General features: G+C 41.6%; 1 protein-coding gene across 2 annotated transcripts in view; it reads left to right on the top strand.

The window, feature by feature from the left end:
* Positions 1 to 16,364: 16,364 nt before the first annotated feature.
* The window catches only part of GLRB (glycine receptor beta), a 46,465-nt gene continuing 38,061 nt past the window's right edge, over positions 16,365 to 24,768 (top strand). Inside the window, exons 1-2 of one of the 2 annotated variants that reach the window (XM_077177241.1) lie at positions 16,365 to 16,515; positions 17,952 to 18,105. In XM_077177241.1, coding sequence (XP_077033356.1) covers positions 17,984 to 18,105 — 122 coding nt within the window. In that variant the 5' untranslated portion in view covers positions 16,365 to 16,515; positions 17,952 to 17,983. Of the gene's footprint in view, positions 16,638 to 17,951; positions 18,106 to 24,768 lie in introns of both variants that reach the window. The other variant, XM_054633446.2, reaches the window with a different exon arrangement.

Consider the following 24,768-nt stretch of genomic DNA (forward strand, 5'->3'; position numbering starts at 1 on the left):
AACAAAAAAGAGAAGGAAAGAAAAAAGAAGTTGCCAACTGGCTGATTTCCAGTTTGCATGGGTATAACTGAATACAAAATCAGCCCAGTGTTTGGCTTTATTTAGAAACATGGGCCCTTTTCCAGATCCCATTAAGACTGATGAAAAATGCACTTCATTGATTTTGCTGACAGTGGATTGAGTCCATTAAGAAAAATGAGTTTGGTGTCAAGAATAGTGACAGTTTCTGTGTAAAACAGAAAGAATGTAATCATTTGTGGACCAAAGGAACATATTTTCACTTTAATACGAATTCCAAACAAAAATCTTTCAAATTTAATTCAAAATTAGGCTAGTGCCTGTGCACAGCAAGGTTGTTCTTACTGAGAAACATTCCTGGAGGACTTTAATATGTCTCCTGATTATCTATCAAGAAGACAAATATTCATAAAGACTATCTTCCCAACATATCATTCAGTGTGGCTGCAGAAACTTTAAAGAGAAAACCATTAGCTGCGGCACACTTCAAGGAACCATTTAGGCTGGGAAGGATCTCTGAGGTTATTGAATCCAGCCATTAACTCAGCACTTCCTTCACTGCTGAACATCCATGCATCTTTTCAATACCCTCCAGGGAACCATTCCCTGGGCAGCTTCACAACCCTTCCTATGAAGAAAATTTCCTAATTTCCAATCTAGACCTCCCCTGACACAACCTGAGACTGTTTCTTCTTGTCCTGTTGCTTTTTATTTGAGAGAAGAGACCAACCCTCACCTGGCTACAGCCTCCTTCAGGTGGTTGTAGAGGGTAATAGGTCACGCTGAACCTCCTCTGCTATGGGCTTAACATCCGCGGCTCCCTCAGTTGCTCCTCATAAGACTTGTGCTCCAGACCCTTCACCAGCTCAATTGCCCTTCTCTAGACCTGCTCCACCACCTCCAAGTCCTTCCTGTAGTGAGCACCCAAAACTGGGAACAGGACTTAAAGTGTGGCCTCACCAGTACCAAGGGGATCCGTCACTGCCCTGGTCCTGCTGGCCACACTACTGCTGATCGAAGCCAGGATGCCATTGGCCTTTTTGGCCAGTGTCCTTTTCCACTGGCCAGAGTCCTTTTCCACTGGCCAGCTCTCTAGCCACTCTGCTCCCAGTCTGTAGCCCTGCACAGAGTGGTTGTGACTCAGAAGCCAGAACTTGGCCTTGTTGAATCTCATAAAATTGGCCTTGGCCCACGATCCAGCTTGCCCATATCCCTCTGCATATCCTTCCCACCTTCCAGCAGATGAACACTCCCACCCAACATGGTGTCATCTGTGAACTGACTGAGGGTGCTCTCAATCCCCTTGTCCAGGTCATCAATAAAGACATTACAGAGGGCTGGCCCCAGTACTGAGCCCTGGAGAGCACCACTGGTGACTGGCTGCCAGCTGGATGGAACTCCATTCACCACCACTCTCTGGGCCTGGCCACCAAGCCAGTTTTTTACCCAGAGAACACTACACCCATCCAAGCTGTAAACAGACAGATTCTCCAGGAGAATGCTGTGGGAAACATCTGAGGCTTTACTGAGTTCCAAGTAAACAACATTCAGGGCCTTTCTTTCATCTACCACTTTGCCAGAGAAGGAGATCAGGCTGGTCAAGCAAGACCTGCCTTTCATAAATCCATGCTGGCTGGATGCTAATAGGTTACTTGTATCCCACAGTCTTGGGAGAAACAGATGAAGAGCTGGTATACTGACACTAAATGGCTAATGTGAAGTTAACTCGAAATGACTGTTTTGCTCTGGGGAAAGAATAGCTGCACATTTTTTATTTTGAGTACCAGAGGGGTTGAATATGCCTTGCACTTACAACTGGAGTCTTGCAGGATGTGCCAGAGCGTGTGACTGCCGTGCTGGAAAATGGTTTCTCCCCTGATGGAGCCAAGGTTGAAGCCACTTATCGTAGTGCCCTTGGCTCACCTCACTTGTAATATTACCTCCTCATGCCTGTGCAGTGCATGTCTATGGTCAAATGTTTGCAGAAATACAATTTTTCTTAAAAACACATACCCAGTCCTAAGACCATACATAAATACAAGACATCTGCACCACTTAGTAATGTCAGTGCAACACCTTTGTGTCCTTTAAAATAGGATTTTCACTTCAGCCACCAGACAGGAGCCACATGTCTAAAGAATGTCTCCAATTTGCAGCAGCCTAACAGAGAAGCCCAAATCACAGCCTAGTTCATGCCCATGAATGGAGATCTATACTTTGTCAGAATCAAGGAAATGCTTGAGTTTCTTAAGGAGAGCAAGAATCTATGGACAGAGGTATTATGGGGAAAGTAAGATTTTAATTTTTTTTTCTCCAGCAACACAATCTTCTCATGACACACAGACAATAATAGTTTTGAAGACTTAATGCTCACAAAGGCAGTGAAAACAAGGTGAGTCTCATGGAAGTCCTGAGGAGATTTTAGCAAAGAAAATCCTAATAGGAACTTCACTGCTAACTCATCTCAGAAAACAAACAAACAAACAAACAGGTTTAGGGAGCCTCTCTTCCCACTGATGTGGATAGCCTTAGTTATCAAGTCAAGGGAAAAAAGTCATGTATGGGGGCTCCATTTATATTCCAGGTTCTTATCTAGGAAGACTGATTTTTTTTTCCCTTGCCCCTTTCCCCTTTGTTTCCATTTTTCCTTTTTTCTCATTTTTTCTCCTTTTTTCTCCTTTTTTCTCCTTTTATTTTTTTTCCTTTTATTTGCTCCCCTCTTCCTTACCCTGCACACAATAATTACTCTTTTGTTGGTTTGGGTTTTTTTTTTCCTTTTTTCTTTACTGTCTAAATCAGATCCCAGGCAGAGTTTGAGTTCATTCAGGAAATGACAAAACCTGACCTCACTTCTGAGCTGAAATCAGTGCTGGGATATATGAGGATTGCAACTCTGTCCCAAGGCAAAGTCAAACAGCTTAGCTTTGTGTGGCTTTCCCCTTTGACAGAGGAAGAAAGCAGTGCTCTCAGAGCTGGGAATCATCCCTTGCTAAACATCAGTGGCCAGGAACACTGTCTCCCAGTAGATCTAGATGGGAGATCCCTGGGTGGACAGAGTTGGGTCTGCTTTGGATGGCTGGATCTCCTTCCACACAATTACCATTTGGTCAGAGCAGGCCAAGCTGTGGGCTGTTTCATCAATCAAATTGCACATGCAACTCATATTTGGATTGAATCATCAGTAAACATCAGTGCCTAGTTTTACAAAAAAGATAAATTCTCTAAATTAAGATTTTTTTTGTGGCCTTTTTTTTCTGGCTAAGCTAATAAAATGTTTTGGTTATATTTCCTTACATGTTAATGTTTGCATTTGTTTATTTTCCACCACTTAAATAACAAAACTATTACTCTGAACTTGTACTGTAAATATCTGACTGGCAACAAAGTTGCTTTGAAAGACAAGAAAAACAATTTAAAAATCCTTTCATCTACACCAACAAAGATATTCCATAACTAGAACACAAAATCCTGGTTCACATGCACCAAAAGGGAATTTTTTTATTAACTGTGTCTGAGCAAGGGCTTTCCATACCTTTGAACAAGTTGTCAGGTCTCTTTTTTTGTTTGGTTTGTTCAAAAAGTTCACTGGAGCATTTCAGAGATAGTGATAATGTGTTGCATAGAGTGATATCAGTTATATTATATGACTTTTTCACTCAGTAAATCACAGTGAGCATCTCAAGATTTTCATGTTTTGCTGTGATCTGTATCTCTGCAAAGCTCCAAGCCAAGTTACTTTTTAAAGGGAACTGTTCAGTTAATTTTTGAAATATTTAATAAAATATAAACATAAAACAGCAGAGTTATGCATTGTTAAGTAGCCTTATATCCATTTTATGCAAAGGATCCAGTAGTTGAAGTAGATTCAATAAAAGAAGGAAAAAGGAAGTCACTTCACTTTTGGAGTGACTAACATAGCTACTGATCTGAAAATCCAGAGAATTGATACTAATCAGATTTTTAGTATTTTTTTAAGTTAGCCACATATTTAAAGACAGGAAACAAAACACTGCTGGGACTGCAAACCAGGTGCTGGTTCAATTCTATTCAACAATCATGAGAAGAGAGCAAAAGAAGAATGTGAAATTCTAGAAAGGAAAAGGGCATACCATATTTGTTTCATCAAATTGTATACACCTAAAAGATGAGGTGCTAAGAAGGATGCAATAAGGGCTTGTCAAAACACACCGTGGCAACCATTCCCTGGCAGCACCCTAGCCTGCACTGGAAGTGAGTAAAGCAGGAGTGAAAGCATTTGACTTTAGTAAGGTTGGGCTGTTGTGTATCTCAGCATAAAAAACCAAGGAGATGCGGTCTAGTTCAAACCTTATTAGTGCTAATCCAATGTCCTTATCAGGTCCTACCTCAGCAGAACACCAGAATTTGTTCCCTCTCCCCTAGGCAGGGTTTCTAATGCCCAGTGCTGTTTGGTCATCATTCAACTGGAGACCTTCCTAGCTTGTGACTGCCACCTAAACATGTAACTTAAGCAGTGCAACTCATCTCCTTTATGCCAGTTGTCTAAAACTGTTTTATCTAGAGGTCCTTAATTCCAATCAAGGCTTCTGGTGAGCTGATGAGCCCACCCAGGCAGTTTGGAACTGAGTCCCCCATGCTGGCAATGAGTGAGAGAGCCCTGATATCTCCCACATGCTCTATGTTAGTTTCAGGCCCTCAAGCAAGACTCAGAGAGTGGGATTGGATAGGCTGACAGTAGTCATTAAGATTAGATTAGAGTGGGTGCTGAGAGGCTGGACTGGGAAACTCCATAATAGGAAATGAGAGGGGAATATAGTGACTGAAGCAGAAAGTAAAGCAAGGACAGCTTGTGTGGTAGACTAGGTCCAAGCAATCTGAGGTCAGACAGCTTGGGATGTGTGCTTGAGATCTGTAGATGGAAAGGCTGGAAACTGCTCTGGACAGCAAGCTGCTGTGTTTGCATCACACCATACTGCCGCATGCCACTGCAGCATGGCAAAACATTCAAAAGGAGACCGAGCAGCAGCAAAGTGTCTCTTGTAATCTATTTTTTCCTGAGTTTCATAGCTGAAGAGTGCAACTGCAACATCGATCATATTTATTCCTTGTATGATTTTGAAACCGTCTGCCTTGGATACATTTTATTTATACTATCACTTTTCCACCAGAAAACATCACCCTCAGCATCTAGGCCATTAAGTAACTAGTAAATAATGTCAATAATTAAGAGCCCCCAGATTGTCACTGACTGTAGGGAGCTTGATGAAAGAAAAGAGGCCTCCCTGGATATTAGAGAATGTTGATGGGACTTACAAATGTTGCAAAACCCATTAGAGATACATTTCTGCTATCCTTGCTGCTACCAGCTATATGTAGCGACTATAGCAGCTGTTCCTAAAGTCACTGTCCAGTTTGCTGACATCTTTACTGGTTCATTATGGTACATGATATCATGACTTGGTCTCATCTTTTGGTTCACATGCCAGTCAAAAAGAGATTGACCAGGTCCTTTGTTAGTGTGGTCTCAGCAGACTCTGTGGCCTTTTGCTGATCAGCTGCACTTCCAGCAGCAAGGGACTCTAACAAAATGGAAAACAGCTTCTGAAGGCTCCTCTCTAAGATGTGCTCAGGGAAGATTCAGAGTCACATTCTCCTAGTCGCTGGACTGGAAAGCAGAATAGTTACTGCCTGGTCTGTCTTCACTGGAAGTCTATATGTTTGGATCCAGATGCTGGCATGCTAACCTAAGATCTTGCTTCACAAACTTAATGGCCAGACCACAGGAGACCAAGGATCAGAATGAATATTGAAAACCACTTCTGGTTGTGAATCTGAGTTGGGTCTGGGTTATGAAACAAGAAAAATGGGGAAAAAATAGAAAAACTGGGGCAAATACTTACACATATGTACTGCAAATGAGAAGCAAACAATGTCATAAAGACCCTGGTGTTTCTAGCTCTTATTTACCTGGTTTTTCTGCCCTATGGGAATTTATTTCTTGGAGCAGAGCCATAATGCTGGACTGGACAGTTGCAGCAGCCAGTCTCAGACTATTTCTCTGCAGTCTGACAATTCCTCTGTGCACCCAAGCTTTCCCATATTCTTCTTTTCCTAACTTGGAGTGGCAGGGCAGCAGTGCCTCTTGCTCTAATTCACTAAGGTCTGTGTACTTGCAAAATGGTATTAAGAAATCCCCTGAGTAGAAAATAGTTGGAGTCTGGAAAGATATTTGGGTAAAAAGTAACATCTGCTGGTCCTGTTCATACTCTTCCTTAGGCATCTGCCTGTGGCCACTGGTGCAGACAAAATGTTGGTTTATGGGGTCCAGTGGCCTGAAGTAGCAAGGCTGCTTTTATGAAGTCATTTGATAATCTTCATCAAATATTTAATGACTGCATGGTCCTCGTATGAACACTACTGAATTCATACTGCATACAAAATAACTGACTGGTACTTGGACAAAATCAATCTGGGCAGACAAACCCCAGTCCTAATCTTTCAAGTGTTAAAAAATTGAATATTTCCATTGAGTTTGGCATCTAAAATCACTGCAGGATCTATGATTTTAGCTATGTTCAAGAAAAGTGCTAACACAAAATAGAGATCTTTAATCAAAAAAAGCATTTCAACACACACTTAAGGATGTGAATAATTACAAAAAGGTAATGGCTCTGCTGACTGGCCTGAGTTGATACTAAAGTGAACCTATATGAAGGCAGAAATATAACAATCAGATGTAATTTGAAAATGAGAATGTATTTTTTTCTAGCATAAAAATTGTTCTCTCCAGCAACACTGATGTCAGATCCATTAGCATGGATAAGTCTCTCCTAGTTCAAGACAGGAAGGATGATGTCTTAGACAAGAGAAAATTATGCTAAGGATGCATTCAGAGTTCAGTATGTTCTTTAATATTGAATGACCACCCATTCTCTAGCACCTATGTTTACAGATTTTATAAAAAAAATTAGCAGCACAAGAACTTTCACCACAGTTTCTTGAAGTTTCAGTGCTAGATTTATTTTTAATGTTGCTGTAAGGGATGTAATTTACCCTGTACATTTCAGGCATAATGTGTAAACTACTTGTTTCCATAACAAGCTGTCATTTTAGGATGAATGGACTTTCTACAGGGATTTCTGGGTAGCATATTTTTGGAGGTTTCTATTTTGTAAATTATTAGTTGCTATTATAATTTCTGAAAAACCATGTAGTGTAATAACTAGGCACCAAGTATATAATTATTATTACTCTGAAGTGTGTTTTTCAAACTAAAAGGACGTGGCCTTTCTTGCATGGTTAATTGTATTCAAGCCTCTGAGAAGTATGCTCAGTCAAGAGGGTTCATATAACAGTTATCGTTCCAACCCATAATTTTGTCCAACATTCCTATTCTTGAAAAATATCTCCTTAAATAGTGTCACATACCTGTGATGGTGCCTCAGGCAGCTGTTCTTTTTTTTGAGTTTATTCATTCTCCAAGACTTCCACTGCTGTATAGGTCATGATTCTACTGCATTTCAGAATCCTCATTTCCCTCCTTACCCAAATAATCAGCATTCAGACATTGCTACTTCTCCTGGTTTTCTGGGAAAAAAAAGTAGCAGGGCTTTAATTTCAGGGTAAATTTAACAATGTCTTTTGGGATCTCCTAAGGCAGATCCTTTAACATGCATGGATCATTCACAGAGGTGTGAAAACCCAGACTTTCTCTCAATTATTATGATGATGTCCCTTTTCTGAATTGCTAAATTTGAATGAAGGGACAGTTCATTAAGGGAGGGACAGTTAAAGTTCAGACTGATATATATTTGCACAAATATAGAGAATATAAATATTTTAGACTAAAAACCAAACTAAGAACTTAAAGTAAGATTCTGCTGAAATAGCTCTCTTAAAGGCAGAAAGGATCTCTTTTTTTCAGGTAAAAATTTTGGGGCTCAGGTCCAGTTTGGAATTTGAGCCTGGGATAGGCGCAATTCATTATAACACCATGCCAGTGTGCTAAAAGTGTTCCAAAGACTGCAACTGAGCATCTTGTGGATTGTAAGAAATTTTCCCTGTGGGCCTTGGGCACCATATGTCTAGCAGGTAGCTGACAGCTGTTCAGACTGAGTGCAAATCAAAAAGAATTTAAGTAAAGAGCAACTACTACAGTAAAGCACCTCAGCAGTGTGATTTATGTATAATACATGTGCTACAATGGCAAAAAGGAAATTTGAATGTGATGTTGCATGTTGTCCTCACTTTTGTCCTCAGGAACATCTAGATACCTTTCCAAAATAGTCAGCCAGGAGGAATACTGAATCATGCTTAAAACTCTTATTAGATGGAATTGCCTTGACTTGTCCAACAAGGCATCTGTCTCTTCTTTTTATTATGTAAGTAGAGGAAATAAAGACAGGTACTTAATTCTGTATTAATTCACTTTGCATGCAATAAGTGCCTTTAGAAAGAGTCTATATGGCAGAAAGTATAGGTGTTATTAAATGACATTTCAACAATTACTGTCTTCCTGATTCTTTTCAAGGTTAAGCTATATTCTTTATTGATTTGTATAGATATAGCTGTGGCACAGTTATTCATGAGACATGCAGTTCATGCCTGTAGCTTGCTGATAACAATTACTAATCATGCATTAACTCTTCACAAGTCATTTACATCTACCATTTATGCATGAACAAACACTGCCTTTAAGAACTTTGAAGCTGACAGGCTAATCCTTTCCACCACTGACTTGTATCTCAATTCCTCAATGACATAATAATCCAGAAAAGAATCCAAAATGGCACTAAATGCATTCAGTCAATTAATTACACCATTTTATTGAGACTTAGGGGTTAAATGAGAGCATATGAGTTAAATGTGGATGCAGACAAATGGGTATATTTTGATTTAATTGTAATTTTTTTTCTCACAAAACTGGTGAGACAGTATTTCTCAACTTTCTAAAATATTATCTTACAGGAAGAAAATGAGTCTTTGTAATTTTCAAGAGATGTTTAGTTGGGTTTTTTAACACTATTATAAGTATATGACTGTATTCAAAACTCTTTGTTTAAGGTATTACCATTGTGGCTGTTATAATGTCAAACATTGTGAGTGTAGTAATGTGCAACAAAAGTTTAAATTCTTTAAACAATAAAGTTTAGGGGAGGAGGTTGGGAAGGAAAAGGATGGGAAAGGGTAAAGGTGAAGAAGAATACAGAAGACCCTACTCTTGAGTCACAAGGTTCAGAGTAGACCCTTGTGCTAAACTGATCCTGCCTCTACCAACAGTTCATGCCTGAAAGCTCAACAGCCATTAACCTTAACAAGACTTAAATTTAATAGCACTTAGTCCATAACTTAGGATCGACAGCTTAGCAGAGAACTCATATAGAATTTGCTATAGCACAACAGTAACTCACAGACCTAAATTTAATTTCAAACCTAAAGTACTTAAGAATCTAGGAGAGCAACATTCCTACTAATTTTCACACTTGCTCAAACAGACATAAAGAGTCTGTAAAATGTACCTGTGATAAATTACTCTTGAGTTCAGCAAAGTGCTCACTTCATATGCCTTTACTTCTTCTCAACAGGCACAGGGTTGAGCCTTGAGGAGTTGGGGTATCAGCCCAGAAACATCATCATCATTCAGTGATCCTCTGAGCAGAGCAAACTCGAGAGTTCATTGGCTCTGAGAGGTGTCCCAGGCAGAGAGAGGTTGCTTGTTGCAGTTGCTGTGGTCTGGGAGAGCTCAGAGGGTCTCACTTTGGGCTGCTGTTTTTAGAACCACAAGAGAGGTGGCTTTAGTCATAGTAATCTTCCATCCTGGCCACAATTAAGGTCAGAAAATTTCTTTGAAAATTTCATAATTAAAATATTATTTCACTTTGGGCTGTTGCTCAGTCAGAAAAATGAGTTTCCAAGGCTGTTTGCTGAAGTCCAGGTGGTCAGTAGATTGTAGTAGCTGCTGGGAGCAGACAGTGCTCCTGACAAGCACCAAGTGCATCTTCTCAAGGCCTAGGAATCCCAGGATTGTAGTGTGGCAGGGGCTGGGTGACTGGTGTGTGCACCACTGCATGGGGCAAAAAATCATAAAGTCATACAAACAGCTTGCCAGTGGTTTGCACACGGAGATCTGTCAGCAAAGGCATAGCTACATAGTGAATGTAAGCAATAAAATGCATAAGGCTGCAAGGAACATATGTTTTCAGCATCTTGTATGATCTCAATTTTCTATAAATCCATGACATCAATTAGACATGGCTGCTTCCTGTATTCATAATATTCATATGTAGTATTCATACTAATGAATATGCTTCCATATTCATATTATGAATACAGTCATGTCTATTATGATCAATGTATCCAATTGCTTTTTTGACAAGCTCTTTATCTATCAGATACATAAAGCCTAACATATATAGAAATACATATATACACAGGTTTTAAGGGGCACAGGGTTCTAATAATTTTCTCATTTAATTCTAATAAATGAGACACTTCATTGTGTGTGCAGGTCTCTTAAAAGTCTTAATTTTAGAGCATCCACCAAGGCATAATATTCTGAATTTTCCAGTCAGATTTGCCACACTGACCCTGTAAGGATCATCTGTCATACTCAGTGTCTGTAAAGGAGAGAGAGATGAGAGAACTGGAACATTAAGGAGGACAGACTATAATTTTCTTCATCTGATGGTTCATCTGTTTGCTATTTTTTTTTTGCTGATGGGTTTGCTACTTCAAATTTCTGTATTTCAAAATGAAAGGAAAATCATTAGTCTTCATTTCAAAGAAATAAAATCAGGTTACTTCCACCGTTCTGGTCATTTGTGCCAGATGGGAGAAACCTTGTATAGAAAATTCCTATTATGTCTGTGTTTCCTACAAAGACCTGAGGATGTATACCTATTATACAATAGTATGTATACCCTATTACAATAGTAGAGAAGGGAAGAAAAAGAAAGCTTTCATCATCCTTTGGAAATCAGTCTTTCTTAGGTGCTCTGTAAATCTCTAAGTCTTCTGGATGCTCACCATAGCCATCAAGATGTAACACATGGTTAAAATAAATCATTTATAATTACAAAGCTTGGAGAACGTTAAATCTTTTCTGAAACTGTGTTTTCCAATTGTGTGAATAAATCAACTCAATTTATAAGAAAAACAACTTTGGTGAGCATTGAAACTAATGAAATATGATTTCCATTTGATTTGGATCTTCTGTCTGCCTCGATTTTTCACTGAATTAGTCTGAAAACCAAGGCATGGGTCCTTGTGTTAATAGAAATTTAAAAATATGTATTTGCTTTCCTGAAAAAGCCTTGGCAAAGGCTTTAATAAAATTTGGTCAGCTATTTGACATTAGAAGTTTGTTTTTCAGTCATAATTCATCCTCTAGCAAAGTAGATTCTTTATGAATTACACAGGTTTGTGGCTAAAGAACTTGTAATCACTTTTTTCTAGGGTTTTTTTTTTGATTTCTAGTGACCACTCAGGCCAGTCTGCTTGCTCTCTGATTTTTCTTCCTTCTGCAGGAACATAATCTGATTTTAATCCAGGTCCCTTTACAGAACACACAGGACTACTCTCTGAGTCCTCTGCCTTTTCTTTTTTTTTTTAAGTTATTGTTATTATTTTAAATGTGATATAAATCACTTCAAAAAATCAAAAGTTTGAAACAATCTGTTTGAAATATATACACATGCAGTGTTATTGCACAAAATTCAATACCTTAATGAGACTAAAAAGAGCAATAAACCCAAAGAAATTCTATCATCTACAGCTGCAAAGTATCTTTTGTGGAATTGAACAGCAGAGCTGGACCTTCAGATGTCCATGTTCTACTACTGCAAACCAGAGAAACAACTAATGTCCCTGGACTGATCACTAGGAAATGTCTTGTTATATTTTGCATTTGGTTTACATAAGAATTTTCTAGTGAATATTACCTAAGATCAGGAATTTATGGGAATTATTCCTGGATTAGACAATTTAACATGGTTAGATATTCCCAGCTCTTGACAAGGCAGCAATTGCAAGCAGAGGAAAGATAGTTTAGTCTACCACTGCACCCTGAAATACAATGAATATTGAGACAGACATGTGCCTTCCCCTATACATTCATTTACCAGTAAAACGTGTGTTTTAGTCACTTATTTTCAGTAGGATCTCTAAAATACAAACCAATATGACCAACACCAATCAGCAGATGCTGGACCATTACTCAGGATCAACTGGCTTCAGTGTATAAGGCTTTCTCATGAGGCTGTTTTCTCCATTTCTTCCTGTTTGGGCATTGCCAGCATGGCTGGCTCTGCAATAACACATCTGAAAGGTGTGCAGGCTGTCCTCCAGAGCCTTGCACGCATTACAGCTCTGGCTTCCTCTTGCAAGTGTGCAGTGAGGAGATGGAGTGATTATTCTGTCTCTGCTGGACTGCCAAGAAGGTGCTGCCAGGCAGGAAAGCAGTTGTCTGTGACCTTGGGCTGCTTTTATAGGATGAGAAGCAGAAGAAGAGGCCTTTTCTTACAGAATCTTCACCGCATTGCCCTGATCAGGAAGCTCTTGCCAATGCCTGTACCTGATGGATTGAGATGGATCCTGCTGCCCAAAGCAAGCCTTCTTCCTTACTCCCTTCTGAGTTAGATTTGCCCCAGTCTTAGTTTTCCTGAGTCTGTAGCAAGTGCTCTAAGATGACAGCATTAGGAGGACTGTAACTTAAGAAGAACTGAAATAGTAGTCAAACATCTGGGTCATGAGAAGTGATGGAGTATCAGTTTGGGTAGAGATCTGCTGAAAAGGCAAATGAACAGAAGCGGCAAGGAGGGAGGGAGCAAGTGAAAAGTGGAATTAAATGTTTCTGGAGATAAATGGAAGCAGCTCTGTGTCCCCAGCAATGGGGAGTAAAAGAAATTATAAGGAAATGCAGGCAGCAATTAAGAAAGAATCCATGTGCCCTGGGGGAAGTTGAAATCTGGCAGGGCAAGTCAGTGGGATGAGCACCCTGTGGGTCAGGCTTTCCAAGCTTCTGAAAAGCATTCTGTGGGATGAGCACCCTGTGGGTCAGGCTTTCCAAGCTTCTGAAAAGCATTCTGTGGGCTGGGAAGGGATGGAAGGGAAGGGATTGCCCTTAGCAGTGGGATGGAAGCTCCAGGACCTGCTCCATGGTGCCACCATGTCTGGCTGGCAATGGATGGGGGACATGGTGGGGCAAGGGCAGCCAGGCCAGGGCAGTTGGCAGAGGCAGATCAGGCTCTCAGCAAGTCAAGACAAAAAGCTGGTGCCCCTGCTGAGGCAAGTGGAGGGTATCCAGCCAAAATATCTAACTCTGGTTGTTGCCAAAAGTGGAAAACTCTTGCACGAAACTTCCTCAAGGAGAATAGAGAAACTAATTCTCTCCTTTTTCTTTTTAAAATTTATTTTCTCCATGCATTCCTCTACCAGGAAATATGCCTATGGAAGTTTGGGGCTGGCCTGCTTTTTATTCCCCTTTCTTCATGGGAGAGCCTATCTCAGGATGAACAGCCCCTGTGGGACTTAATCAGGTTGGGCTGAAATAGGAACTGTTCTGGTTTGGGCTGCAACACATACTGTTTTTTCTTTTTTTTAAATGTGTTTTCTTGGTATTAGAGAACAACCAGTTGTGCAGCCCAGCATGTGCTGTGGTTGATTGCTGGAGGAGTGATTCCTTTGCTGAAGCTCACATGGAATGCTGTGAACAGAGGGGGTTTTATGACTTTGGGGTACTAACTGCCACAGAACAGGTCCTGGGATATTTCCTATCAGCAGGGCTGGGGCTCTGCACCTTCTGGGACATGCCAGCTTCTCCTTTGTGTCCCAGTGCATGGGGGCAAGCCCCAGCCAGGCTTGCTGTAGTTGGAGGAAGAAGTTGGAGTTTTCTAATAGAAAATAGTTCTGAATTTAATCATCAGCCTTCTCCACTGCCATCTGCTTCTGCTGCCACGTTCCCCTCTTCAGGTGTGTGGGTGAGGCATGGATATGGAACTGAGAGGCACTCCTCCAGGCACTCCCCAGCTTGCAGGTGAATTATGACCTGGAAGTGGTGCCAAGCCCAGCACATGTGGAAAAGGACAGCAAAACTGAGATGGAGGGGAGGAGGTTTCCTTGGGGTGTGAGTTGGTGGGTGCCATGGGCTCGCAGAGGCTGGGGAGCTGGCAGGGACCCCAGGGGCTGCTGCCCACAACTGGTCCTGGCCTTGCCCCAGCATCAGGTGTTACAACATGTGCTGCTTCAAAGAAGCTGCAATAGAAAAATGCTTCTGCTAAGCTCTTTCCAGGTAAAAGGAACTGTCTTTGAACAAAGTCATGGAAGAAAGTTTACTGGCAAGTGTGGCATAGAGCCATAGAGCCTTATCTGTCCCTTGGGGAAATTTTTGTTTTGGAGAGGTAACACTTCCAGAGGAGAGGATGATATGAACTGTGGCAATTGCTGACTTTCAAGTTCCTGCTATTTTATTTGGTGGGTTTATACCTAGAAAACAAAGAACCTTGCCTGTGAGTTGAGCTGTGCTGGGACTTACAGGCACTCTAATGTGGACACAGCAGCACATACAGCAACATCATAGGAGTCCAGGACAGAGTCTAACCTTCCCATACTCAGCAGCCATTGGGTGGAGTGCCCATTCCAATCCTCCTGGTACTGCTGTCTTTGTCTCCAGACAGCTGGAGCCAAACCTTAACATTTGTGGGCAGGGAGCTCATTGGAAACAGCTCAAAACCAGCTGCTTCTTTCTATCTGTCTGTGACAGCTCAGGAACATGGGGAGAGGGAATGAGCAAAGAAGAACTGCTCCCTGCAGCAAGGCCAGATTGGTTTTCTTCCTTTCCAAGAGCAGCAAGAAGATGCTGCCATTGGGAGAACCCTTTTTCTTTCCTGGGAACCCTGGATGTGAGATCAGGACATTGGCTTCCAAGGCTGGTTCCCTGGGGATGCAGCAGCCATCTTTCCCCTCATCTGCCTCTGTGGCACATGCACTTCCTGGCCTTTTTTCCCACCACCCTGAAAACCATCAGACCATAGCCACATCCCAGGGTAAAAGGTGTCTGGGGTAGCCCAAGCAAATTGGAAGGGAGGGCAAGCTTCTAGTAGGAAAATGCCCGAGGTGATGGAGAAGTGCTGCTGCATGCACAAAGTGTGCATACAAATGTCTGAGTTCAACCATCCTGAAATTTTAAAAATCACACTTAAACAAGGCAGTCCTCACTACAAGCTGATGGCAGCCATATCTTGTTCTTTCCTTGCTAGCTTTCCATGTGTGTTGTGTGAAGGTTCTCACACAGGCTCACAATGTGACATGCCAAGTTGGAGCACATGGCAACTCAGCCATATCCTACTGTCACCTGCATCTAGAGGCCAGACAGGAATGACTTCCACCTTTATGGCTACATCTAAATAGGAGAGCACCAGCAATGCTAGAGTCATCTCTCTGGCTGCTTGTGGGACAATAAAAGAGCAAAGGAGGTGGTTCTCATCCCAGGGAGCTGAGTCTATGCCCCGGCCCTACATCAGCCTAGACCTGGTTGATGCATCCACACTGTAACCAAGATAAGGTAGTGCAGAGTGGAAGGTGGGCTGGCAAGTTCTCCCTGCCCACCCTGGTATCCTGGGCTGCCTCCTGCCTCTTCCCCAGGCAGGAGGGACTGCTGGAAAAATAATCTATCCTCACCTTATACAATTTCTTTTCAGTTGTCGAGAGCAGAAAAGTCTTGTCTGAGCCTTCTTTTCTCCAGGCTAAACATGCCCACCTCTCAGCTGCTCTCCATAGGACTTACCATCCAGACCCTCCATCAGAGTCTGGTCTTGGGTCCAGAGTTCTCTGGACTCTCTACAGCACTTCAATGTCCTTCCTGTCGTGAGGGGCCCAAAACTGAACATAGAATGTGAGGTGCGGCCTCACCAGTGCCGAGTACAGAAGGACAATCACTGCCCTGGTCCTGCTGGCCACACTATTGCTGATCCAGGCCAGGATGCCCTTGGCCTTCCTGGCCTCCTGGGCACACGCTGGCCCATGTTCAGATGGCTGTTGATCAGCAGCCCCAGAGTCCTTTGGGCAGCTTTGCAGTCACTCTCCCCCAGCCTGTAGCCCTGCAAGGGCAGGATGCTGCGCTTGGCCTTGTTGAACCTGATACAATTGGCCTCGGCCCATGGATCCACCATTCCACTAACCTGTGCAAGCCTGCACTCCCTCTTCCTCTCATCCTACTCAGTCCCCCTCCGCTAATATTCTCTTGTTCCTGCCAACTCTGTTAGGTATCTCCCAACACTACTATCGAACGCATTTTCCTCCCGCCAGAGATCAGAGGATGCTTCGTCTCGCCACCCCCTTCCCCACGTCCCACCGCCCCGCCGGTGCCCCGTGTCCAGCGGAGGCAGGGCCGGGGGTCCGGGCCGGCGGCCCCGCCGCCCCTCCCGGCGCGCAGTGCCCGCGTGTGGGCGGGCTCCGGGACGTGCTCGCTGGGGAGCGCCGCGGCGCCGCACATGCTCACTGGCCGCGGAGGCACCGCCGGAGGTAGGGGCTCGCTCCGCCGCCGGAGGAGCCGCGCTGTCGCTGCGGCCGGGCCGCGGCATGGCCCGCCCGCTCCCGGGCCGCCGCCGCCGCCGCTGAGCGCGGGGGGATCGCAGCGTCCGGCGGTGAGCGCGGGGCGCGGGCGGCGGCGGGGCCGCGTGTGCGGGCGGGGCCCGCTCCCCGGTGGGGCGGGCGGGGATCGAGGGTCCGGCCCGAGGGCCCCGTTCCTCCGGGCGGCACGGCCGAGCCCGTCAGCACCTCGGCCAGCGCCGGTGGGGCGGCGGCGGGCGGCGCTGGGGCACGGCCCGGGAGGGGGTGCTGCCGGGGCCGCCAGAGGAGCCCCGCTCGTCTCGTCCTCCCGCTCCCCGCGGAGCGCTCGGCAGCGCGGAGGGGAGGCCGCTCCCTCCCCGGTGCCGGGGCCGGTGGGAGGCCTCGGGCCGGGAGGCCAGGAGAGGGGCCGGTGGCGGCAGGGGCAGATCCGCGACCTTTGCCGGCCGGGCCGGGGGGGTGGCGATGCCGCGGCTCCCGGGGAAGGGGCAGCCGAAGCATCCCGGTACCTCCCGGAGGTGGGGGAAAAGAGGGAGAGGCGCAGCTCTTTGGAAACAGTGCGGGGAAAAATCCAAATAAATAAAAGTGGAAAATGCAGCAGGTTCCGAGGCATCTGCGAGATTTCTGTTGGCCCAAGGAAGTGCATGGGAATTATCTGTGCAATGGCAAACAAATGGAAAATGCCTTGGGTGCCGCAGTGCTGTGGCCAGGGGCAGGTAGGGCTGCCTCTGGCCGAACACAGACTCATCTCCTGGCCTTTGGGGTACGTGCTTTTGCCCCAGACAAGTTTAAATATTACGCTGAGCACGATGCAATAAAGCATAGTATTGCGGGTTGTGTTTAGTCATCTTTGCAAGGCCCTGTCACTGCTGGCTCTGCAGTGGAAATCCTTCATACAAAATTATTGTGTTTAAATTCTGGACATAAAACTGTATTTATAACCTCTTGTCATAACCAGCGTTGAAATGATTGCTATTTTATCTGTGCAAGGTCACAGAGAGCTTGCAGTTCCTCACCTTGCTACATGACTGGTTGACATTGTATTTAATGCAGTTGATACATTTCTGGTGAGGAGCCCCTTTCCAAGCTTCTGAATATTTTTGGTTAGGCAGTCTTTGAAAGACATCACATTTCTTAAACACACTGAAGCAGATCTGCATTTAAACATGTTCCTTACTGTCAGTTTCAACTTTGGGAAGCTCCTTGACTCTCTGGAAATTGCCTAAGTCAGTTTCATGTCAGGGATACATGTGAACAGATTCTCTCTCCCAGGATGACGAAGGACAACAAAAAACCCAATTCCCATGAAATATTTGTTTACTTTTTGCAGGTATGTATTTCCTTTTGCCATATGCAGCCCTACTAACATAAGCTGCTTTCTTTTACCACAGACTGAAGATTTCTCTGAAGCGTAACCTTCAAGATGAAGTTCTTACTAGCAGTTTTATGTTTCATCTCATTCTCCTTATGGGTTGAAGAAGTCTATTCCAAAGAGAAGTCTTCAAAGAAAGGAAAAGGGAAAAAGAAGCAATATCTATGTCCATCGTATGTTCCTGCTTTCTTTTATGCTTTAGTATGATGGTGATCCTGCCCTGTTTTTAACAGTGGAAATTATGTGGCAATTGAAGTAGAGTTGGAATGGGTTTGACCAGCATCATAGCTAAGTTCTGTCATTGTATTCCTTCTGCAGCAAGTCTTCTGTTTTAGTGCAAGGGAAAATCTAAGCCACAGTAATTGTTCCTTTTCTTGTGGTGGATTTCAACCCAGTGCCTTGCTATTAATGGGTTCACAGGAGCATGGTCCCATAGTGCTGTGCTGTCTAGCATGATGTTGCAGGTGTATTGGGGAAAGCAAGGAGGATTCAAAACTGTCATGATGAAATTCAGCTTCTGGTTAGCTAGTTCTGTAAGAGAAGGCTTGTCCTACACATATTCTTGTTGCATGTTGAATAGAACTAAAGTCTTCAGCATCTTTCATCAATCATGTATAATTCTATAACTTTTCTGGAGGTATCTGTATTGATTGTTGCTATTAAGTATGTGCTTATGGAATAGTATCCCTGTAAAAATACAGAAATTATAATCTGTGATTGCCCAGTTGAATAGAGGATGTGTTCTGGACACCTATGATTAATTGAAGCTAAAAATACTACCTCTTTCTAATGCCTACCACACTTTACATTGTGATCCATAGGACAATATTTTATTTGTGAGCAATATTTTTTTACTTTTCTTGGCCAGCCTTACTCATTTTTTAGTGTTACATTGTAAATATCTGAGGAAAAGATTGATGGACTATGATAAGTTGCCAGTAATTGTAGAAAATTGCTATGACTGAAATATTAAAATTGTTTAGACAAAGTTAAAACATATTTCTTCTTTGACCATAAAAGAAGAGGTACAGAATGTTAGACTGGTGATTTAACATTAATCAACTTGTTCCAAAGAAAAAACAAAGTAAAAGTGGAATAATCAGACAGATACATTGTTCAAGTAATACTTTTTAAAGTTTCCATTCTTTTCAAATATTGACAGTGATGTTTATTTGTAGCCTCAAATTTTAGAATGTTTCTACATATGATGCATGTCTTTCTTCTCTTTTTTTTAATATCAAACCAAAAAAATTATATTTGTCATTAGATTTGAATACATTAAGGTATGTCTCAAATGTGATCATGACTCATCTGAAATGACCCCTACCTATTCTTTCCCTTTTAAAAGTTAAGTTGAGTTCTGGATAAGGCTTTTGGTCTGAGCTACTGTGAGAGTTTATAGCAAGGAGAGAAATGTCAGGGTTCCCAGGACAGTCATCAGAACAGAAGCCCTTGGAAAGTGAGTTAGGCAGCTGGGAACTGAATCCAGGTCTTCCATGGTCTTGTTTAAATAGCCAGCATTTCCCCCTGTTCTTGACTTAGTTTTATCAGAATTCAAAACAGCAGTGTCATTTTATCTTTGTGAGTAGATTTTTCTTGTTTATTTTTATTTTAAGCCCTGTATTTCTTGGTACCATTAAATATGATGTCATTTGTCACCAATACACTTGAAAAATCATTGAATACATGCAATGTATTGAATCTGTCTGCAAAAATCTGGTGAATCCAGTACTTGTTGATCCATTGTGCAGTGCTGCTGGCAAGATTTGCTGGAGCAATGAGTCCTGTTTGATCTCCTGAATAATGACCAGGTTGTCACTTGGCTGAAGTTCACAGCTTGAGAGACAACCACTTGTAATAGTGGGGTTGCTGTTTCTGTGGCTGGCATCTAGAAGACCTGTCATGTGAATGAGCAATGAAAATCAACTCTGTCTGGCAGAGAAACTGCCCAATGCTCTCTTAACTCAGGCTGCTGTTGGCAAACTTCCAATCATCAGCATTTTTTAAATGATCTTTCACAAAACTTCTTGATTTGGTGGCACTCTGTGTTGTAAAAAAGGTTGCCTACTAGGAGTAATTTTTCTTTGTGAAAAAAGCAAACAATCTTTCCTCAAAATCTAACCAAAACAATGCAGTGGAGAGGGAATCAAGTGACACTATAAGGGTTGACTAAAACTACTGAAGGAAGTGTCTAAATGAAAAATTTGCTAGTAATCATGAAAGAAATATTTTAGAAGAATGCATTTTATTTTTTAACAAAAAAAATGTATTATTTATAAAATTGAATGGTACAAATTCCTAATGTAAACGTACATTTATAAGTTAAACTCTTAATCCACCTTTAATTTGCATTGGTTACTGCTGCAATAAAGTTTAAAGCTTAATTGTAACAAATTATTGCCTTTTATCTCCTTGCAGCATGTGAAAAGCTAAATTTTAATTCTTCAAGAGAACAAAAAACTGCCTTAGTAGTTGTATATGGAGCAGTCTTGCAAACTTCATAATGAAATCCAAATCTATGCAAATCATTATTTAGGAAAAACTTATATTGAATCTCATATTACTGCCTGAGTTTCTTAATTTGATGTTAAGAAATGGATGGCTACAAGACTGGCTTGGGACTTTATCATGAATTTGTTTGGATAAAAATTAAGCATACTTTAACTTTTCCTTTTATGGCTCTCCAGCATACAGGCCTTTTGCCAAATACACCCCTCTGGCATAAAATGAACTACTCTCAGGATAAGATGAAAAAAAGCTGATTAGAAACCCCATAAAAAGTTAATTATTTTCTCATAAACAGATATTTGCTTCCTTAAATCAGGAAAATTCTATTTTGTGTCTTAGAGCAAACCCTGGTGAATATTCATGATGCTGTACTTCTCAGTGCATTGTGTGATAGTGCTTGATTTGCCATCTTATTTTCATTTATTCCTGAAACTATTTTTCCCAGGTTTTTATTGAAGAGTTTCTTGAAACTGATGCTCAGTCATTTGGTTCTTACTTTGATTTAATGCTTTCTCAGAACAGATGTAAGATTTCACATCCTACATTTAGATCATTTTCCTTCTTACCTCAGGCTTTCCAAGTGAAACATAGAATAATTATACTTCTCTCTGATTCCTGAATCTTTGTTGATTAACAAAGAAATTGACATATTGGGCCTAAAATGTTATAATAGGGAGTTTTACACCATAAATCTGAGAAACTGGCTTCCGCAGATACAAAGTGCAATGAAATACAAAGCTTTAGTAACAAAACTTTTGCCTTTTGTTTCCATGGAAAATGTTTTAAAAAAAATCAGGCCTACCCCTTCGAGAAAAAAAAAAGTGTATTACTGTTTACTAAGCTTATTTTGAAATTTCATTATGATTTTTATACAGCTGCAGATGGATTAAATTACTTGATCTCTTTCCTGCTCACAGACTTCATTACTTAGCTTTTATTAACTTCATAATTCCTCATAATACCTTGCTTCTCTTAAACATGTGGGACAGTTAGCTGTGACTTAGAGCACTGCTGAAAAATGTTTTTCCTTCTGTTATACCGTAATAAACTCTTCAGTTATTTTATGGTGTTTGAGCTGCTGCTGTTATCTCCACAATCCTTAGCAGCCTGGAAGGTCTCTACTCAAAACTACTCAAGATCTCTAGACAAATGAAATTATAAGGAAAGGGAAGCTTGGTTATTACAGTACTAGAGAAGGAATAGGTAAGTAAGAGTGTCAGATAGCAGCTAACAAAACCAGTAATGACTGTGGTCATCATCACAGCTATCCCTGTTAATTATAGTTTAGGATGACTCAGCTGTTCACTTGCACAGCTTTCACTTCTGAAGATCTCTCAGTGTCCCTAATGCCACAGCAATGCTGAGAGCAAAACCTCAGTCCCTAAATCTCATCCTTTTTTCTGGATGGCAGGACTGTGGTTTGAAAACAGCATCTCTCTTCACCTTTATGCATTTGTCCACATGGAGATTTATATCCTTGAGGATGATTTACTAAATACTGTATAATATCTACAGAGACCTTTTTTATGCACAAAGCAGGAGTACAAATCATATTTGGCTTGTATTGAACAAAGCATATCAGCTACTTCAGAAACTGTGAAATGGCCCTCTAAGCCCTCCAGAAAACATGGCTTGTGCCATCTGCCAGGGCAGAAGCTTAGAAAGGTCACAGATGCAAAGGTTCAATAGACAGCTTCTTTTAAAAAACAGCAACAAAAGACTGTGGAACTAGGGAAAAAAGGCTTTGATGTGTTTAAAGCAGAGTTATATGAAACTCTGTCCTCAAATTTCTCTTGGTTAACCTTAGGCTTCTGACATGCTCTTCCTACTAAAACTAAAGTAAAAGTTCAAAATATATTTTACACTGTGGCTCCTCTCCACTTCTTCACGAATTGTAACTTTTTTATCAAGTGTTTGGTATGCATCACCTCTCTATCTGTATCTGATCAAGCCCAAAATGTAATTGCTGGGAAAGTGGCATCATGTCTCTCTTCATTCCAATCATCTAGAAGACACTGTTGATAGTCTGTGAACATTTTCATTTGTAGGTGTGGTGGAAGGGTTTGTACACTTTGTGGGAGGAGGTAGAATGAAGTTGAAAGGAAAGCCTGAATTTGATTGTGGAAGAAGTTACATCTGACAGTCATTCCAATGATAAGTACTTTGCAGAGCCCAGGCCTTGTTCCTATAAAAATTCTTCTGCCCTTTAGTAACAGCAGTTGGTGAATGCTTTTATTAATCTGTATCATGTAACTCTCATAGAAAGCTGTGATCCCAGACAGATAGGGCCACATTCCAGAAGGTTTGTGAATTTGTTTTCAAAATGGTTAAATGTGGTGGGCAGTAAAAGGTAAAGCTGTATAAGCAAAACCCAAGCTGTCTTGTAAAGCAGTAGTTAAGCATGATAGGCTGGTTCTCATTCAGTAACTTTCCCTCTCAGTGAGCAACGTTCGGTCCGTTCTCAACACTGGAGTGGCGAGGCACCAAAATTGTGTGGAAAAGCTACAGACTTTGTATTTCATATACAACCTCCAGACTGAGAAAAAAACTTGGATCTGTGGGTTGAATTGCACCATCTTTACCCGAGCCCAAGCAAAACCATAGGTCTAAATTCTGTTGTCAAGGCAAATTATATAGAATGTATCTCGACTTATATTTTCCTCTTATATCTCCACTTATACCACCATGCAGGTGGTTAGATTTTACCAAGGTCTTTCTATTGTCTCCATACTTAGAGCATTTGTAAAGAAAATATTGGTGTATGGAACTGATGTAGATAAATTAATTCCAAAATGTTGCTTAAATGTTTGGATGCTTATCCTGTTTTACATCTGTGTGCTATATCAAGCACCACAAGACACCCATTATGCACAAGGGTCACAGGTGGTGGCTTTGGTGGGATGCAGAGAAGCAAGGTAACTTCAGCAAAAAACCACATTGCTGAGAGCAGTACTAGTTCAGGCTGAGTGAAACAGAGCCATGCTAACCTGGCTCTGTTGGTTTGGGGGCTGACAGCTCTGTGGCAGGCAGATGAACCAGCTTGCTTTTCTCAAGTCTAGTGAATAATAAGGCACTTCAGATTCCCGTATAAACACTCCTTAAGGTGTCTAACCCTGGGAATGCTGAATTATGAAACCAAAGCTGGATTTAAGAGGTTTCTGCAAGACAAAGACTGAAGTAGTGACACTAACAGCTATTGACACGACCTAACTGCAGGAAGGTTGTCTGCATGTCCACATTAGGAGACTATTCTTTTTGGTCTGTCTACAACATGAGATGAAAGACAAGCTGTTTCACCCCCTCAACTCGCAGTTCAAAATTCAGGATGCCTAATCTAGGTTTCTGTTTCAAAATTAGCTATGAAGGAACCTTTCTCTTTTTTTCACCACACTGCACTACCTCCAAATTTCAGTACTGAAGCTACCTCAGAGTTCCATAGTTTTAGTGTAATTAGTGATACTACTTTTCACTGGAGTAATTGTAATGAATCTTCTTAGGAATAGACAGGTCACATTGCACAGTTTGAAAATGTAGCTATTAAATATACTAGAGATTACAGAGATCACTCAGAAGAGATATATAGTATGTCATTGATATGTATTCACTTGTTTTTATGCTTAGAGTTATTGCACTCAAAAAATCAAATGCCTGCAAATCAGAACACTGATAGTTTATATCAGGAAAATTGTACTTAAAATATACGGTGGGATAATAAATAGATACTATGTTTCCCATACTTATTTTTATCTTTCTCACATGTACACAGCCATTTTACACGACTCAAATGTCAGTTTCCATCATCAGTTTCCATCATGTATTTATATCTGTCAGTAATTTAGAACTATGAAAATGCTTTCCTTCCTGTTTGTGTAGAATATTGTTTATATTCTTTCCTCCTATAGCACTGCATGTGGAAAGGACTCCTTGTAACTTCAGTGAGCTCTGAGAGAATAAATGTCATGATGACCTATAGAGATATAATGTCTTCTGACACATTTGTCTAACACAAATGTAAAGCTATATATAATTTCAAACCATGCTTCCTTTTGTCATGCATATCTGCTTATCTTAAATTCTGGATTTTGATTAGTGAATTATGAAAATAATTACCTGTTGCCATCAACTTAAAATGTTGGTCATGATCTTCAAAGGCAGTGATAAAATGTGTACAGCTGCATTTTGGAAGAGGAGATGAACACCTTACTGCAGGTCCTGTGAAATACAGTATGTAAAGCAATTCTTTGATTCAGATGTAACCTCTGAAAGATCAGGCATTTCACACAGGGATGTTATAGCAAAAGCCTAACTGTACCTTGTTTTCTCTCTGG

This window comes from Agelaius phoeniceus, chromosome 4 (genome assembly GCF_051311805.1).
Source record: "Agelaius phoeniceus isolate bAgePho1 chromosome 4, bAgePho1.hap1, whole genome shotgun sequence".
NCBI classification, from domain to species: domain Eukaryota; kingdom Metazoa; phylum Chordata; class Aves; order Passeriformes; family Icteridae; genus Agelaius; species Agelaius phoeniceus.